This window comes from Mastomys coucha, unplaced genomic scaffold, assembly GCF_008632895.1.
Source record: "Mastomys coucha isolate ucsf_1 unplaced genomic scaffold, UCSF_Mcou_1 pScaffold21, whole genome shotgun sequence".
Lineage (NCBI taxonomy): Eukaryota > Metazoa > Chordata > Mammalia > Rodentia > Muridae > Mastomys > Mastomys coucha.
This window is the reverse complement of record NW_022196904.1, coordinates 114,555,293-114,573,830: the sequence shown is the minus strand read 5'-3', so window position 1 is coordinate 114,573,830 and position 18,538 is coordinate 114,555,293. Positions and strand designations below refer to the sequence as shown.

The following is an 18,538-nucleotide window of genomic DNA, read 5'->3' as shown; positions in this document are numbered from 1 at the left end:
GCCTCTGCCTCCCAAGTGCTGGGATTAAAGGCATGTGCCACCACTGCCCGGCAACCCCTGACTTTCTAGAAGCCGAAATCCTTAATGTCTGAAGGGTCACGGACTCGTGTGCTCATGAGTGCAAGCCAAACCCTCATGAGCAAGGTAGATACACTTAGGTTTTCATTGCATTTTAGGGGCTCTCTGATCTCCAGATGTGGACACAGTAGCAAATGCCCCTCCTATAGGGATCCATCAAGGGTCTTTGAGAGGCTCAGTTTCAAATACTCATTCTGGAGCTGCAAGATGTCTTGGGCAGCTGATGTGGATGGGGCCAGCCTCTGCACACTGTGGCTGGAGTCCTTCCTACAAGAGGAACGAGGCCAGGTACCATCACTTCCCTCAACAGCCCAGACCACACCAGCTCCACCTGGAGCCACAGACCTCTGGCTCCTCAGAGAAGCCTAGCTAATGGAATCATGCCCAGGCACCTGAAACAGGAGGGTGTTAAGAGACTCTGTCCACACTGCTCTTAAAATCCTATGTTAGAAATGGGTGCTTGGGCCATGAGGGTAGGCAGGGGGCCTAAGACTGCTGGTGAAGGAGTCACACGTGGGCTCCTATGCTGAGGGATGCCCTTGGTCTCCATTTTGGCCCACATGCCTGTGTGATAAGGTCACAGAAGCCTAGATATGAGCAAGTCTCTAAGGAAATGGAGATGCTAGGAGTAGGAACCAAAAGGGCCAGTACCCCGCCTGTGACTCTATACAGATATGTAAGAAAGCAACACAGGGAGGAGCTGAGGAGATGACCCTTGCTACAGAGTTAGAAGGACCCAAGTCCAGGTCTAGCACAGAGAGGTAGGGGCAGGGGGCAACAACGGGGAGGAGCTGGGGGGGGGAATCTTCCAGGAGTTCACTGGTCAGACGGTCCAACTTAATGTGTGAGTTCAAGACTCAGTAAGAGACCCTGTCTCAAAAGGATATGTATGCATGTATCTATGTATGTATGTATGTGGGTGTGTATGTATGTATGTATGTATGTATATATGTATGTATGTGTGTGGGTGTGTATGTATATGTATGTATGTATGTACGTATGTATATATGTATATGGATGTGCTGGAGAGACCACCCATCAGTTAAGAGCACAAAGGACCTGGGTTTGTTCTCAGTACCCACATGGCAACTTATAACCTTTTGTGACTCTAGTTCCAAGGGATCCGGCACTCTCTTTTGGCCTCCAACAACACCAGACATGCATGAAGTACACAGACATAGAGGCAGGCAAAAGAACCATACACAAAAATATAAATAAATAAATCATTAAAAGAAGTAAGCTAGGGGAAGCCGTTCAATATCAACCTTTGGCCTCCACGCACACAGGATAGAGAGAAACTGAGGGCTGAGGGCTCCTCTCTGTTTCTCTATTATTTTTAAAACCCCATTAAATCTTCAATTATTTAAAAATAAAATTTAAATTGAGAGAAAGAAAAACAAACAAACAAACAAACAAATTCCAAGCCCCCTGCAACGTGGTCTCTGAGATTCCACTCACCCTCCCGAGGCCCCACAAGCCTCCAGGGCCCTCTGAGTAGTGGCCACCGCTTCCCTTCTCATTGACAGCCCAGAAACATTCCAGTGAGCCGCATCTGTCCCTCCCCATGTGCCGAGGGCTCTCCTGGCCCAATCACCAGAGCAATCACCCCGTCCTCAGCCTGACCCAGCAGCCTCCACCCTGACTTGGGAGCTAAACAAAAATGGCTCTGGCTCCAGCACGGGTGTTGGAAAGAGAGACTGGAAAAAGAATAGGCGGAGGATGTGGCTCGATAGTAGAGCTCATGCTGGAACTTAGGGCCCTAAGATTCATCCTCAGTCATGCAAAGGGAAAGAATAAAAATAAGAAGACCAGAAGAAGCAACCAACATACTAACGGCTAATAGTGTTGATACACAAAGATCCCACAAGCCTGTGTTGACACTGCTTTGAGAAAAATAAGCAAAGTGTACAAATGGTTTAACAAAGAAGTTGGGACAAAAGGAAGATGTGGAACCCCCTTAGGATGCTCCTGGTTTAAGAAATGGAAGTGTAAGGGGTAACCTGTGGCCACGCATGGTGGTAAATACCTGCAATCCCAGTATCTGGGGGGTGGAGGCAGGGGGATTCTAAATTCAAGGCCAGCCAGCACAACACAGCGAGACTCTGAATATCTCCCTGAGAAGGAACTGGCCATTTAAATCATGCATTTGTCACCAGAGCTAAGGGTCTGTTCCCGTGAGTGCTAGCTGTAAGAAGCCAGGTTCATGTCTGCCCTTGTCATTACTTTGTCCCTAATACCCAGAACACAGCCTGGCATATTATGGAGTGGGTGTTCAGTAACTGTCTGTTAGAGGGTGAGCGGTGAAAATTAGCCAAGAACAAATTCAACAATCTAAACACGGACCTTTGGCTAAGCCTCTGCCTACGAAGCCGTACGTGACGGTGACAGGAGGTAAGCTACTGAAGCTTACCTCAAAGATGCCCTACAAGGCAGGTGCCATTCCACAGACAAGGGGGCTGAAGAGGAAGGATGTGTCCCAGGGCTAGAATGGGACCCATAATCTGTGGGCTTGACCACGGTGCTGTTTCTTGAAATGCACTCCAAACACAGGCCAAATGGGAATATGACAAGCTGCACATGCAGAGGGAGAAAGATCAAGGGTCAATGGGGTGTGGTGGCTTCTGAAGCAACCGACCCAAGATTCCAGTCTATGTAGGCCTGCAGCTTCCTTCTGACTTCAAGACAGCTGGCCTGGGCTGGCTGGTAGCCAAGGACACATTGCTCCTAGGCAGCAGCCACTGGGGTTCCCAGAAATGGTGGCCACGTCAACAGCCCCACCTCAGATAGGGAGGCAGGGCAGGCCAGGGCCCCTATCCGTGCTGGCTCAGTCCAGGGTGGGGCTGGCACAGCCTGCTCCTACTCCTATAGTGGAGCAAGAAGCCCATAGATGTTACCTGCCTTCCTGTGCACCCTTTCTTGTCACAAGTATTTCAAAGCACTTACTATGTACCACTTCCCACAGTTGTAAATACCACTGTTCTCATCCTTTATTGCTCTTTCTTTCTCTAGTACAGGGGAATGAGCCCGGGATCCGGTGCATGCTAAGCAAGCACCCTACATCTGAGCTAATTCCCAGTCACGTGTACGTGTATATGCGTTATTTTGAGACAGGGCCTTACTACATGACCAAGTCTGGCTTTGAAGCTCATTCTGTAACCCAGGCAGGCTTTTAAATTGGGATCCTTCTGTCTCACTCTTGAGAGGCTGCAGGCATGCACCACCAGCTGGCTACACACCTTTATTCTTTTTAACTGAGGGAGACAGGAAGATACTGGAGAGTTTTAAGCAAACATGAGATTTTTAGGCATGATCCTATAGCCAGCTAGTGCTATGCAGGATATAAAAGCCGGGAATGAATGTCCGGCCGGGTAGCAAGTGAAGGGATGATGGGGGAAGAAGGATTGAGGACCTCCCCATCAGGAATTGCTAACACAAGGGCCAGCTGTGGTGGCACAGGGCTTTGGCCCTGGCCTCAGAAGCAGAAGCAGGCAGAACGTTGTGAGCCAAATCAGCTTTCAAAGCTCCCAATGAAGGCAGCAGAATTCCACGCCCATTAAGCAGTCTGAAAACTCTCAAAGAGGCCGGGAGGGAAGGTGACTGACCCACCAGGCAGCAGGGAGGGCCTGGTGTGCTTCCTGCCTGCAGGTGAGTTCTTGGCTGGGCTGAGATGTGGGTGTGGTTGGCAATAAGAGAGAGGCTGGCAGGCCCAGGTGGCAGCGGCATCTACCAATCTGGAGAGACCGGGGCTGTGTGGGAGCAATAGGGAGTCACTGAGGACTCTAAAGAAGTGTAAGAAGCAGGATCTGTTGGAACTGGAGAAAGACCTGATGTCTGGTGAGGAGAGGTGAGTGACCTCGGGCACCCTGCCACAGAAGAGCCCCGGGAATGGCATGAACTGTGGATACTAGTCAAAGGCCCCAGGGGTGGAATGTTCTAGTGGCTTAGAGACAGCTTGAGAGTGCTGAGGAGAGAGATGCTAAAGTCCGGGATGCTGTGCGATGCCTAGAGCCTCGTCCAGAAGGGACAGGGGTATCCTGAGCTCCCTTCGTGGGCCAGGGTTCTAAGCCCCTGAAAAGGGAAACCATTATGGGGACAGAGTTACCAAATGCAAGTGTTACTTGACAGCTGTGAACACATACAGCCGACAGTGCCCTCAGAAAGTCCTTTAGATAGTTCCATGAGATCCCTGAAGCCCATCCTATGGAAAATTCTGGAAATGCCCAAGAAAGCATCCAGGTCCACTCTTCTCAACACCCACTCTGGCTGATTATCCCTGCATAGCCCTTTCCTCATGAACTCTGGCCCTCGGTGCCTTGCAGCAGCCCACAGCAGCCAGGACTACCACTGCATCACTAGCACCCTGTCTGGGCATCTGGAGGGTTTCCATGGAGACATGTTGATGCATGATGCCTCGTCCTCTCCTAGAACTTTCTGTCTCTGGCCTACAGCAAGGCTCTGGACAGAGGCCAGTGAGCTGTGATCAACCCCCACTGTGGTCATTACTTACTGTTCCAGAAACAGGATGCAAGGCTCCTGAACATTGATTAAATCCTGTTTAGTGTGGTCTGGATTCCATCAGGCTCCTGCCAGAGATCTGCAGAAGCCAACACCATCACTTCTGCATGTCCCCAGTCCTTCCACCTCTCAACAGCTGGGGACAGCTTCCCTCCCTCTAAGGGATCCCCCTGAACCCTGACGACAACGGAGAAGACTGTCAATGCAGGCGTATCAGCTCCTTAGAGACGGAGCAACCTGGCCCAGAAAGATTCTGAACCTATCTAAGGATGCACACTTGGTAACTACTGTGGCTGGGATATGAACCCAGGTCTCGGATTGTGTAATTCTTGGTCTGATGCCTGGCAGAGAGGTAGCGGGAGTGGTCGAACCAAAGTTCAGACTCTGCCATTGTCTTCATAGCCTACAACAGGAAACCTGTCTAGTGGTGACTGGGACTTTGTGCCCCTCACCCACACCCTCAGCAGGCAACACTGGGTATAGTTAAATTCCCTGTGCAGACAGATGTGGTGAGGGCAAGGGGCACTTGGCTGAATTCCTCCTGCTGTCTCAACTCTGTATTGTTATGAACCTTGGCATCGAGGGTCTCCCATGTGGGCAGGGACCCCAGAGTACCTAAGATAGAAGTTGTGACTTTAGGACAAAGTGCAGTTCCACACCAACCACCCAAGACCTGCAGGTTGAGGTCCTCCTCTCATAATACAATTTCCTCCTCTGGGAAGTCGGAACAGATTTACTTGTATCAGTGGGCAGTCCCAAGAAAACAAAGAAACTGACTGTGGCCCGGGACAGGGTTTACAGAGCAGTGAGAAAGGCTTACCTCTATCCACTGAGAAAAGACTAAGACCTACAAAACAACAACAAAACAAAACACAAAACAAAACAAAACAAAGCACAAAACAAAGAACAAACCCACAAGGATAGTTGCCATGACCACAGGAATAAACCTCAGGGGCACAAGCTTCCTTCCCACTGTGGAATACAAGCTTAGAAGCACAGACTCTCCAATTCCGCAGCACACAGCATGGGGTGGGATACAAATCTCAGGGTGAGAAGTCAGGACCATGTTCTGGGGACGTGGGGTGACCTGCTGTGGAGGTGCAGGCTACATTACCAGCCGGGGCTTTGTTTGCAGCGAGCTGATATAAAGTCTGAAGGGGGTGGGGTAGGTGGGTTTGCCCTGAGGCCAGCCACGAGGACATCCTGAGGCAGGAGTTCAAGGCCAGCCTAAACCCCATGGTTAGAGTTACCTCAGAGAAATGGGCAAAATGAAGAACAACAAATGATTCTCCAGGGTCAGCCTACAAAGACCACAGAGCAAGGTGCTTGGCCTGTGGGGTCCCTAGAACCCTTAGGTGTTGTCTAGTATTCACACAGGCCTCTTACACCCCGCCACGCCTGAGAACCCCAGGCTCCCTAGGCTGACCTAAGAGCCTGCCTGCCGAGAACAGCAATAGGCTCTACATCTGTAAACAGCCCTGCCTAGCTTGCGGTCCCCATGTGGCCGCCATCATTAGCTGGTGTCCAGTGGGTTGCAGCAGACTTGAGATGCCAGGAGACCCCAGAAAGAGGAAAAGTACGACAGAAGGGGGTCCCCACTCCAGAACTGGCACCACCAGGAAAAGTCCACCCTCTTGTTCCTATGACTACTACTACGTCCCGATGCTAACTACCACGGTGATAGGATGGGAGGTGGGTTGAAGAAGCTTCCTTACCTGCTCCTCAAGGAGCCAGAGAAGATTCTAGAATGTCTACAGTCCTCACTACCATCTTCCACGCTGGGCAAATGAGGAGCCAAACAGTATCCCCTTGCCACCCAGGTCCCCACGTATACCTTGGGCAGACCCGCTCGCTGGGTACACTGTCTCCTTCATTTTCCACTCTCCTTCCCCAGCTCAGATCTCTTCACCACTGCTGCTCCACTGCCCTAGGTGAGCCTACTACTCGCACATCAGTCTACCTTCCACAGTCTAACCAGCCCTTTCCTTCCCACTCCCTAAGCTTTGCTAGTTCTGTGCTAATTCTCCACGGAAGGTCCCTCAAGGTCCTTGTCTCATATGCACAGAGGAGGAGGCAGCCAGACTGAAGTGATTGATACGCTGTCTCACAACATCCATCCTGGCCAGGTGTTTTCCCACCACAAGGCTTTGGCCTGTGTCAGCCTCACTGCCTGAAACACCAGCCAAGAAGCTGACGCCTGAGGATGAACACATGGATGACGTCTGCAGTGCCTGACTTCTTCAGTATTGTATTTACTTTCGTGAAACGCTAGGGACCCAGCCCAGGCCCATAAGCAAACACTGGAGGTAAGTGCTCTGCCACCGAGCTACATCGCTAACACAGACAGGCAGGGCAAGCTGTACTCCACTGTACGACCAGCAAAGCTCCTGAGCAGAATGGAGTGCTAGACTCCTGGAAGCAAACTGACCCAAAGTCACCAAGGGGAAAAGCAAGCGTGACTGGCAGAGAATAGGACAGTTCAAATGTGACAGGGAAGCACTCGGGCTGATTCACATAGAGGGAGGGAAAGTGACATCCAATGTCTGCTGTGTCCGCTTGCTGTGTGTCTGACTACTCGGTTTCAAAATCTAGGACAAGACCCGGAGAAACTGAAGGAGAGCATTGAGCCAGGGGTGTCTGTGCGGGGGGTGGGGCAGAGCCCACATCAACAGAAAGCAGCTGGTGTGCCAGTGGGCTCACACCGACAGCTGTATTTTCTAGGACTTCGCCCTCAATAGAAAACACACTTAAAAAAAAAAAAAAACAAAAACAGGCTGGCTGGAGAGATGGCTCAGTGGGTAAGAGTACCGACTGCTCTTCCGAAGGTCCTGAATTCAAATCCCAGCAACCACATGGTGGCTCACAACCATCTGTAATGGGATCTGATGCCCTCTTCTGGTGTGTCTGAAGACAACTACAGTGTACTTACATATAATAATAAATAAATCTTGGAGCCATAGCGAGCGGGGCCGGAGTGAGCAGAGGTCCTGAGTTCAATTCCCAGCAACTACATGATAGCTCACAACCATCTGTACAGCTACAGTGTACTCATATACATAAAATAAATAAATAAATAAATAAATCTTAAAAAAAAAAAAACAGGCTTACTTGCTATGTCATCAAGGCTGGCCTTGAACTCAGGCCCCTCCTGCCTCAGCCTACCAAGTTCTAGGATTATAGGCATAGGTGGTGAACTTCAGCTACATCTATCATTGGTGTTGGAGATAACTCAGTAGTTAAAGTGCTTGCGATGCAAACATGAGGACTAAAGTTTAGATCCCTAGGACCCATGTGAAGGCTGGGTGGATGTAGTGGCCCACCTATAATCCCAAAATGAGGAAAGTAGAGACAGGGTACCCCCAAGTCAAGATGGCTAGGGAGACAAGCACCATTTGTAAACTCTAGGGGATAAGCCTGACTGTGCATACAGGGCGGATGGCAGTTGAGGATTTCAGATTTCAGCTGGTGCACATGCATGTATGTGCACAAGCGCGTGTGCATGCGCGCACATACACACACACACACACACACACACACACACACACACTTCAAATACATCAGAACAAACATCTAGGGAAAAAACCAATCAGAAAACCCTTTTTGAAAGAGCAATAAATTCTCTACCACTGAGACAGAAGCCACATGTGCCTACCACAACAGCCTGAATGGCCAGAGTTAGAATCCAGCAACAGAGATAACAGAAAATTCCAACCACCTCAAAACACTTTAAAACCACACACCACTTCCAAAAGTTCCTGCAGCAGACACAAGAAATGAGCAACTCTCTGGCAGTGACAGACAGATGGCCAGCACAGACTTAATTAGCCAAAAGCATACTGGAAAACAAGAAAGACTGAAAACAACTGTAACCTCAACCAAGACATTTCAGATGGGAAGACACTGAAGAGAAAGATGGGAGGCTCCCTCAGATCAACCACTGCAAACACCAAAGGCTCTCACAAGCTATGACCGCAGACAGACAGCATGAGATAAGACATATCCCAGAAAGGTACAAGGAGGCCAAAGTCTCCCTCGGCTCTAACAAGACCACAATCAAGTCAAGTCTGCAGCCAGACTGAACTCCAAAGTCACCCAAGGTAGAGGGAACGCCTAGAAAAATATATTGGAACAGCCCGAGTTGGAGAACTGGAGTGGAGTAAAGGTTGGTACCTCCAAGGGGGCTGAACTAAGGCCAGGAACTTGAGGTCCCCGGAAAGCCAGTCTCAGAGATCATCCCCAGAGTGAGCACACAGTAGGACCTTGCTGTCCCAGAGGAAAGTGGGCAAGAGACTGGGGCTCTGTGGTTGGGAAGACACCCAGCCCACGGCCATGGCCGTGGCTCTCCTCCCACGGTCTCACTTCCTCTTTTGAGAAGGCAGACACCCCTCTGGCTACTCTCAGGCCACCCAAGTTCTCCAAAATGGACCTGTGAACGATGCTTCCCAGATCCAATCAAGACAATCTGGTTCTTTTAAACTCTCCTCTTCAGTCAGGGAGCTTGGGCAGAAATCAAGCATGTGGGCTTGTGGGTGATCCATGTCAGAGTGTCACCTGGCAGCTCTCTACACCAGCCTGTTTTTTTCCCTGCGGATAGGAGCTCAACCCAACAAACCCTTGGATCCTTATGTACTTGGCCCTCCCTTCCTCCCACCCTCCATCCCTTCAGACCTTCCTCACTCTCTGGGACTGTGAGGAAGGGGTTCATCTAACAATAATCTGCAAATTGATTGCATGGCAGGCTTGGCAGGATTCGCAAGATTACACAGTCAAGTAAGGAGGATAGGTGATAGTGACAGGTGGTGATGGCTCACCTTGTGACCAAATTTTCAGTCTTTATAACCAGTGGTTGAAGATGGGAGGCTTGACATGTGACCCTAAATAAGTGGACTGGACTTCTCTGTCACTTCATCCAGAAAACTTGAGTGTCTTACAGCTCTCACCTCCCAGGGCTTAAACAAACTAAGATAATATAGGTGTCAGGCCCCTTCCAACACCCTCCCCCCAACTTCTACTCCTGCCACTCCCTGCTCCCTCAGTCCCAACCAATCCCACTGCTTCTTTGCTGTGGGTAAAACAAAAGAGTCTATTCCCTTTGCCCCTGCCCTCTCTACTTGGGGGTCTCGACTCCAAAGAGACCTCCTTGGAGTCGCCTTCTCCTCAGGACTGTCAGCTTCCTGGGGGCCTTTACTGTTGGGTCACTCAGGGTTTTGACCCTGGCCTATTGGTTGGCACCCAACACACATGAGTTTTTGTCCTTCATTCTATAACTACTTCTGGGGGCTGGAGATCCTCAGTCCCAGAGGGCCCCCCCCACCTTCCCACAAACCTCATAAAACTGAAGTCCCTCAGCTGGGGCCCCCACTTTAAGCTTCGGCATCTGTGGGCCCCAGAGGCAGCGTGAGTCAGTGGTGGCAGCACCTGGAACTGCTTGACATCAGCGCTTCTTAGAAAGACTGTGCTTAAGAGACCGCACTGCACCTCAGCATGCAGGCTGGAGGAAGCCCTGTGTCATCACCCCAAGAGGCTCCTACTGACCTTTGTTCCTCCCCTGCCTGCCCCTGTGAAACCCCAGGAGCTCAGACACACTATTTTACCTCACTGTATGGGATGCCACTTATGACCCAACAGGGTTGGCATCGCCCCTCAGGCAGCTGCAAGGGTGGTCTACAGACGACCCTTGGCTACCCTGCTGGACAGTGTAGTGTGGCTGTGACTTTGGTGTGAGAGTCTGTTCCTCTCAGGGAGTCTGAACTGCATGGACTCTGTCAAACACCTCATCTTTGGCCTGATACAGCACCTGGCACTCCTCATCCCTCAGAGCAAGAAGCGCTAGGGGCTGCTTGGAAAAGCAATGCCATCCTGAGTGGGAGGAGACCATCAACGGCCTTGCCCTTCCATGAGCAATGGTTTTAGAAAAGCCATTTCATGAACATATTCATCCCAGATACCTCTGACAAATGGGAGGTATGGGCATGTGGAGTGATTTTCTTGAGACCCCACAGATCTGAACCTGGTCCCCCGTCTTCAGTTCTAGCCCCACTCCCTGTCTCTGGCTCTGAGAACCAGAACAACGGACTCTGATCCATGCTGGGTGTCTGAACTCAGGTCACCGTGAGTCTGTGCCCACCCAGGCAAGCCTCATGAAGCTGGGAATCCAGCCAGACACAGCTAGGCTAGTCTCAGAGGCTCAACCTGAGGTATGCTCAACAGTTTCCTGTCATGGCAGGCACACTCACAGCGCAGCCCCTGCCTCTGTCAGTCTCTGATGAGGGACCCCCCAGCAAGGTCACTGCACACATCCCTGGTTGTCAGTATTCTCATTTTGCCAAATGAATTCTTGGGGGTAACAATAAAGATTTGTTCACTTAACAATCCTTCTTGCCTGTTGCCCCTAGGTCTAGTTTTGAATAGGGCATACATGGCTCCGTGGACCCTCACCACAAGGATTGAGTGTTCCCAGAACTTTATGACAGAGACTGAGCTTAGAACACACAAGGAATAAAACAAGCCTTTGCCGGGTCAGGAGCTCTGGCATTCAGCTTCCAAGCCTCACTTGCCATGTGGACCTCCTGTGTCATGGGGACCATGACAAGCTTCTTTTTACACATGCCAAGTGTGAATGTGCACCCAGCTAGGTCTCAGCCCCAGCCCCGAAAGGCAGAAATGTAGGGTGTGGTGTAGATGAGCCCAAGCATTCTCTTCTTTCATATTCTGCCTGCCTCAGGGACAGCCTCCCTGGCCACCTGACCTTCCTCAGTCTGGGATGGCACTGTATAAGATATTGCACAGTCCAGATACTGTAAACCTTCAGATGGAACCCTCAGATGGTCACAACCTTGCCCAACTACCAGTGCGTAACTGGGCAACTCACTTGGGTTTCCCCATCCCTACCCTGAAGATCCAGGAGCAGGGCCAGGACTAGGAATCCTTCCTGTGACTTTCCTGAGCCTCCCACAGCAGGGAACACGGGGACTCCTACAGCACTGTCTACTTTTCCACATATCTAGCCTGTCTACGTTAGTTAGGTGGCACACTCCACATATCTAGCCCGTCTACGTTAGCTAGGTGGCACACTGAGCCGTCCCACCTTCTAGCCTTTGCCCATGCTGTACCCACAGCTCAGCATGCCTTCTCTTGTCTCTGATTCTCGACCTGCCAAAGTGCTCTCTCACACCCCAAACTGACTCAGGAAGGGGTGTCTTCCTTGTCCATTATACTCCCTGTCTTGTGTGTTTGTCCCTCAGTCAGAGAGCACAGCCGAAAACAGCAAGCAGAGCACAAATGAGCTGGAGAACAAACACAGAGTGGTCACCTCCCGTCTTTGCCTCAATGTCCTTGTAAGCGGTCATGCCACCCCTCGCTGATTCCTAGAGGCCTTACCAGGACTATGGAATCTCATTACTCTCTTCTGGCCAAACATATCCTCAAGTCTCAGTTTCCCCGTAAGACTTTAGGATGGGACAAATGTTCCAGCAAATCCCCCCAGACTCTCAAAAGACCACCTGTAGGGGAAGGGCACAGTGAGCCTCACACCTCCCAAAGGGGTGTAGAAGGGGAGGGCCCAGGAGCGCTGGCTTGGGGGCAGACTGAATCACAGACTAAGCTGGTTTATACAACGTCCAGTTTGCCACAATAAATACTCAGGTTCCTGGGTTACTGAACCGGAACCTGGGAGGAGCCTGGTAGTCTCGGCTTCCAGAAGATCATTAGAGCGTCTTTGTGGGGACCGGACCGGCGAGGCTCCCTGAGTTCTAGAGCGTGAGCTGTCCACTTGCTCGACCAGCGCCCGACAGCAGCCGACCCTGGCCAAGAGAGGAGCCACCCACGCCCACCCGAGGATCCGTGGACTCTGGTTCCAGCCCAGATAGGTTCTGTAGCCACCAGTGGCTGGTCCCCAGCCTTCCCCACCGCCCGTTCCTACCTGCGCGTTCAGACTCCACGCGCCGCGCGGGGCTTTCCTGCGCGAAGGACCTCGCCCGCTTCCTACGCAGCCTGGTGCCCCTCATTTACGTGCAACGCCCCGCCCTCTGCACGGTCATTTACATGCCCCGCCCCCCGCCTGCTCATTTTCACCCGAGGTCCTCCTGGCCTTGCCTGATTGCCGGCTTATTTGCATGCCCCGCCCCACGAGTCCGCAGCCGTCCAGGGCTCAGGCTTCTGAGTCCCAAGACTTCGGGATTCGAATCTTTGCCCTTTCCCTAGAGACCAGCTTGGCTTGTGTTTCCGACTGTTGCTTATTTTTCAAATGTTTACCCAGCGCTTGTGCCAGAGAAATTAGAAAGCAAAACAGCTTATCAATTAAGAGCGAGTGCCTCCTGCCAGGTTGGCACTCCATGCTGCTGCTACCAAGAGGAAGTCATGTGCAACCATCCCTTTTCAGATGAAGAAGCTGAGGCATGGATCTGTTAAGAAACTTGCTTAAGGGTTGATGAGATGGCCTGCAAGCCTGAGAGCATAAAGTCTATCCTTAGAAACCACGCAAAAGTGAAAAGACATCACAAAGTTTTCCTCTCTCCCACAACGGTGCAACTGTGACCGGCCTTTGTTAGCCAAGTCATCCCATGGGCTTGCCATCCTGTTTTGGGGATTATGATTTGGTTTGGCTTAGTTTTTTGCTTCTTGAGACAGGATCTTGCTATATACAGCTTTGGCTGTCATATTGTAGCACAGACTGAACTTGAACTCACAGTAATCCTGTCTCAGCCTCCCAAGTAGGATTGCAGATATGAGCCACCACATCTTGCTTTCTTCTGAGTCTGCAAGCCACCTTTTGATCCCTCCTGGCTGGTCACTTGTCTGCATGTCAACTCTGCTTTATAGTGACTGGATTATATGACCCTTGCCCAGGGAAGAGGGGACTATATGAGATACATCTGTATGGGACAGAAATAGGCTGGCCTGCGATGGTGCTTGGAACCAGCCCTGCTTGGCTCAGGTGCTCAGAGAAGCTCAGCAGAACTAGGCCGAGAAAGCAGCTGGGCCAGAGCCTGTGTGCCTGGTTGTGAAATCAGAATCTAGACAGTGCTGATAGACCAGGAGGCCAGTAAGAAAGCCAGCACACATTCGGTCAAGGAAGGCATTTGGAAATGTTGGGGGGCACAATGATGGGAATTCTTAGCATTCCTCTTGCAAAAAAAAGCCTTCCTATGTATCTAAGCTGATGTCAGAACAGAGGCAAGGAAGCTGGCCAAGAAGGCAGACTATAGCAGGAAGCTTGTGTTCCCTCCACAGTCTCAGCCTTCCTGAGTGACCACTCTGTCTGGCCCAAGGGCCCCAGATAACCCAGATTAAGGGCTTCTCAAGCATGCCTCCTTACAAGCTCAGATCACAGCACAGCGCAGCAGATAGAGCTGCCTTTGAGCTTACCTCAGTTTTTAACAGTAGACTATTTTTGGAACAGATGTAGTGTGGTAGAATAATCAGACAGTGCTGGGGAGAGAGCTCTGTTTGATTCCCTTAGTAGATCTGAGTTTGAACCCCAGTCCCCATGTTAAAAAATTGAGAGTGGAGCTTGAAAAACTACACAGTAGATAAGAGTCCTTCTTATTTATTTATTTATTTTTTTATTTTTTTTATTTTTATTTTTTCGAGACATGGTTTCTCTGTGTAGCTTTGGCTGTCCTGGAACTCGCTCTGTAGACCAGGCTGGCCTTGAACTCAGAAATCCACCTGCCTCTGCCTCCCAAGTGCTGGAATTAAAGGCGTGTGCCACCACCGCCCGGCGATAAGAGTCCTTCTTACACCAACACGGAGCTCCAGCATCCGAGTGAAAAGCTGGGTTTGCCTGTAATCCTACACTGTGGGAAAAGGACACAGGATTCTAGGGGCTTTCTGGCTGCCAGCCTAGCCTAAGTTCAGTGACATACTCTTTCCCAAGGGAATAATAAGGTGCAGAGTGGTACAGCAGGGCACCCAGTGCATACATACACATGCTCATATACCACACACACACACACACACACACACACACACACACACACACACACACCACACAAGCCAGGCATAGTGGCATGCACTTGTAACCCCAGTACTAAGGAGACAGAGATTCCTGGGACCTGCCAGCTACCTAATCCAGACCAATCAGTGAGGCCTAGGTCCCTGTCTTAACAACCAAGATGAGGGAGGGGAAATGGTTCAGTTGGTAGAGTTTCTGACTAGCATGTGCGAGACCCTGACTCTATTCTCCAGCACTATATGATCTCAGTGTGGTGGCACATGCATGTAAACCCAGTACAGAATCAAGATGGAGGGAAAATGGAGGCAGATGAAGTTCAAGGTCATCCACAGTAAGTTTGAAGTCCAAATGTGCTACTTGAGACTCTCTCTCAAAACCAAACACAAACAACAAGGTAAGGGCCAGGGCTAGAGCAGGGCCTAGAACACTTCACATGCGAAGTGTCCTCCAATGGTTCATGTGCTGCAGCTTGGTCTCCGGCCCATGGACACAGTCACTGAGAGGTGACCAGATCCTAAGGCCTAATCCCTAGACTGGCCCACCATTGTCTGATTTCGCTATTGGGAGGTAGTGAACTCGAAAAGGAAGTGAGTCGCCAGGGTTATGCCTTGGAAGAATAGATTTCTCCCTGGCTCGTTCCTCATTTTCTTTCTGCTTCCTGGCTGCCTCAAGACAGGCAGCTTTCCTCCACTTTGCCCTTTCACCATTGTATGCAAACTGAGCCTGAATCTCACCAGCTCAGCTAGACAGGCCCAAGGGCGATGGCAAGGGCAAGCTTGGATAGAAACATCTGGAACTGTGAACTGGAGCCTTTGCTTAAGTTCCGCCAGGACTTTTGTCATGGTAATATTGAAAACTGACTGACTCACATAGAGATTTCACACATTGTCTCCCAAAGTTTCAACATCAGCATTCGGCATAGAGTGGAGCTTTTCATAACATCAATGTGTTACCATCGGTGTCCAGGCTGGACACTAATGTTCTGTCTTCTCTTGTATAGTGTTAGTTTAATTTTTTTAACCTTCGTTTTATTGGTTAATGTCGGGGGCAGGGAGGTGCATGTGTTTGTGGCATGCATGCAAAAGTCAGAGAATTACTTTGTGAAGTTGGTTCACTCCAGACAGGCTCATATATCACGCATGTATCAAAACTCAGAGCGCAGGACTGGTAAGATGGTTCATCTGGTAAAACAAACAAACAAACAAAAAAACACTTATTGCCAAGCTTGATGACCCAAGTTCGATTTCCTGGAGGAGGAGAGACCCAGCTCCTTTAGGATGTCCTCTGATCTCCACACCTGCTATGGCAGGCACCCTTTCCCTGAGAGTAAATGAATAAATAGATGTAATAAGATGTATTATTTGATGACCTTATGCATGCACATTCTCCAAGAGCCTTTCTGAGTATCCCCTCCACAGAACCCTTTCTTTGTTATAGCCTGGCTCCCCTCCTACTTTGATGTCTTTTTCTGTGGCCCACTGAGTTTACTGAGGGTTCTTACCTGATCATGGAAGGGGAGTTTTGTTGTTGTTGTTATTGTTGTTTTTTTTTACCAGAACATGGACAGCTAACCAATAGCTATATCATTGGACAAAATAAATCCTCTTCTCTGGTGGTCTTTAACTGCGGATGGTCCCTCAGATCTCCCAGGCTTCTGCTCCCCTCTGTTGTGGAATGTATGAGAGGTCCATCCCTGGGAAGGTCAACCGTGGCTGTTGTAATTTCATGAGTGCAGTGGCCAGGTCCTGTCCAGAACACAGAGTTTCACGGCACCCCTCTCTAACTTCCTGCTCTTATGGTCTTTCCAGCCCTTTTTCCACAGTGTTTTGCCAGGCTCGGGGTTGGGGACAGAGATGACCTGCTTAGGGATGAGCCCTGACAGTCATTTATGCTCTTACACTTGGACCCATTATGAGTCTGTGTTAGCTGCTTCAAGAAGAAACTTCTCTGACTTAGGCTAAGAGCAGCCCTGGGATGTGGCTACAAACATGGATTTATTTATTTATTTATTTATTTACTTATTTATTTATTTATGTATTAAGCAATTAGACAATATATCTGTTTGATTATGCTTTATCTGCTCTGGCGTTTGCTGCGGTTGAGTTTTGGATTTTATCCACTCTTTTCCTATATTCTATGCTCTTTCTTTCTACATTGCAGCCTGCAGTAGCACCTCCCCACTACTTAATTCTTCGAGACAAGGTCTTGCTGTGCTGTTCTTGAATCTTGCATCTTTACCTCAAAGAGCCACCACTTCTCGGAGTTTGTTGTTTTTGTTGAGTTTTAGGATTAAAAAAAAGATTTATTTATTTTTGTGTGTTTAAATGTTTTGCCTACATGTACAAAAGTATGTCCACCACAGAAGTGCAGTGTCCACACAGGCCAGAAGAGGGTATCAGAGCCCTTGGAGCTGGAGTCAGAGCTGGTTGTGAGCCATCATGTAGGTGCTGGGAATTGATTGACCCCAGACTCTCTGGAAGAGCAGCCAGTACTCTTAACCTCTGAGACATTTCTCAAGTCCCCAGATTTTTAAAAATATAAATAATATTTATTTCTTCCTTTTCAAGCTGTCTCTCTTCTTTCCTTTGTTTCTTTTTGTTTTGTTTTTGTTGTTGTTTGCTTGCTTTAAACAGACTCTTCTGGGAGGACAGAAATTCTTTATCTAGAATGGGCTGGGCTCATACTCACAGAGGTCTGCCTATATATCCTCGATGGCTGGGATTAAAGGCCTGTGCCACCACCACAACGCCCGGGCCTCCTTTGTAGCTTTGCTTTAGGTGAGATTTCTGGTGTGAGGGTGAGGTGGAAGAGGGGACTCTATTGCCTTGTTTCTAATCTGGGTGTGGAGGGGCATCTAACATCTCACTGGTGAGTAACATGCTGGTTGCAGGGCTTCTGCAGATGTTCCTTGCCAAGTTGAAGAAAGATCACTCTGTTCCTGTCTTCCCATCATCGTCGTTTTCCTCCTCCTCCTCCTTCTCCTCCTCCTCATCCTCCTTTTCCTCTCCCTCCTCCTTCTCCTCCTTCTTCTTTTCCTCCTCTTCCTCCTCCTCCTTCCTTTTCCCCACACCCAATTCCTAGTTTTCTGAGAGATTTTATTTATCTTTCTTTTTCTTATCATGAACATTGGAGTTTTGTAAAATTGTCTTTCTGACCCAGTGGGTACAGTAAGATATTTTCTTCATCAGTCTGTGGATGTGACAAGTGGCATTAATTCCCTTCTGTGGACTGTGGAGTCCTCTGGGATAAATCCTGCCTGATGGCAGCTTATGTTTCTTTCCATCTGTAATTCGATCTGACTTGATCATTTTGCTGAGGGCTTTTGTGTCTAAGTTCATGAAACATACTGATCTGCAGTGTCTGTATCTTGTAATGTTGTTTTGGGTTCTGTGAAAGCAACACCAGCCACACAGAATCACCTAGAAAAAACTCTTTCTGCTACTATTTCTGGAAAGTGTCATAGAAACCCAGCATCATGTTTCCTTAAACGTTTATTAGAATTCACCATTGCAACCATCTATACCTTTAACAATTTTTAAAATTATGTTTATTTGTTTTGTGCATGCATTTTTGGAATCAGAACCCCCTTCTGTCTCCTCCCAGGGACTGAACTCTAGTCATCAGGCTTGGAAGCAAACATCTTTACCCCCTGAGCCATCTATCTCCCAGCGTACCTCTTTTAAAAAAGGGCAGAAGAACTTTACCAATCCTAGAGATCTTTACCAATCTGATAGAGGGCTAATATCCAATGTATACAAAGAACTCAAGAAGTTAGACTCCAGAGAACCAAATAACCCTATTAAAAATGGGGTACAGAACTAAACAAAGAATTCTCAACTGATGAATACCGAATGGGTGAGAAGCACCTAAAGAAATGTTCAGCATCCTTGGTCATCAGGGAAATGCAATTCAAAGCAACCCTGGATTCCACCTCACACCAGTCAGAATGGCTAGGATAAAAAACTCAGGTGACAGCAGATGCTGGAGAGG

At 49.3% G+C, this 18,538-nt stretch overlaps 1 protein-coding gene and 1 long non-coding RNA gene across 4 annotated transcripts in view; both read right to left on the bottom strand.

Moving 5' to 3' along the window:
- Il4r (interleukin 4 receptor) overlaps nt 1-12,624 on the bottom strand; it is a 26,455-nt gene extending 13,831 nt beyond the window's left edge. The window contains exons 1-2 of one of the 3 annotated variants that reach the window (XM_031388215.1): nt 12,515-12,589; nt 2,489-2,649 (exon numbers count right to left, since the gene is read on the bottom strand). Coding sequence is in view for 1 of the 3 variants with exons in the window: in XM_031388213.1 (XP_031244073.1) it covers nt 12,515-12,599 (85 nt within the window). In the remaining 2 variants the exon portion in view is untranslated. Of the gene's footprint in view, nt 1-2,488; nt 2,650-12,514 lie in introns of all 3 variants that reach the window. The other 2 variants (XM_031388214.1, XM_031388213.1) reach the window with 2 other exon arrangements.
- Nucleotides 12,625-15,594: 2,970 nt separating this feature from the next.
- The window catches only part of LOC116102934, a 30,509-nt gene continuing 27,565 nt past the window's right edge, over nt 15,595-18,538 (bottom strand). The window contains exon 3 of the long non-coding RNA XR_004123331.1: nt 15,595-15,729. This is a non-coding gene — a long non-coding RNA (uncharacterized LOC116102934). The remainder of the gene's footprint in view (nt 15,730-18,538) is intronic.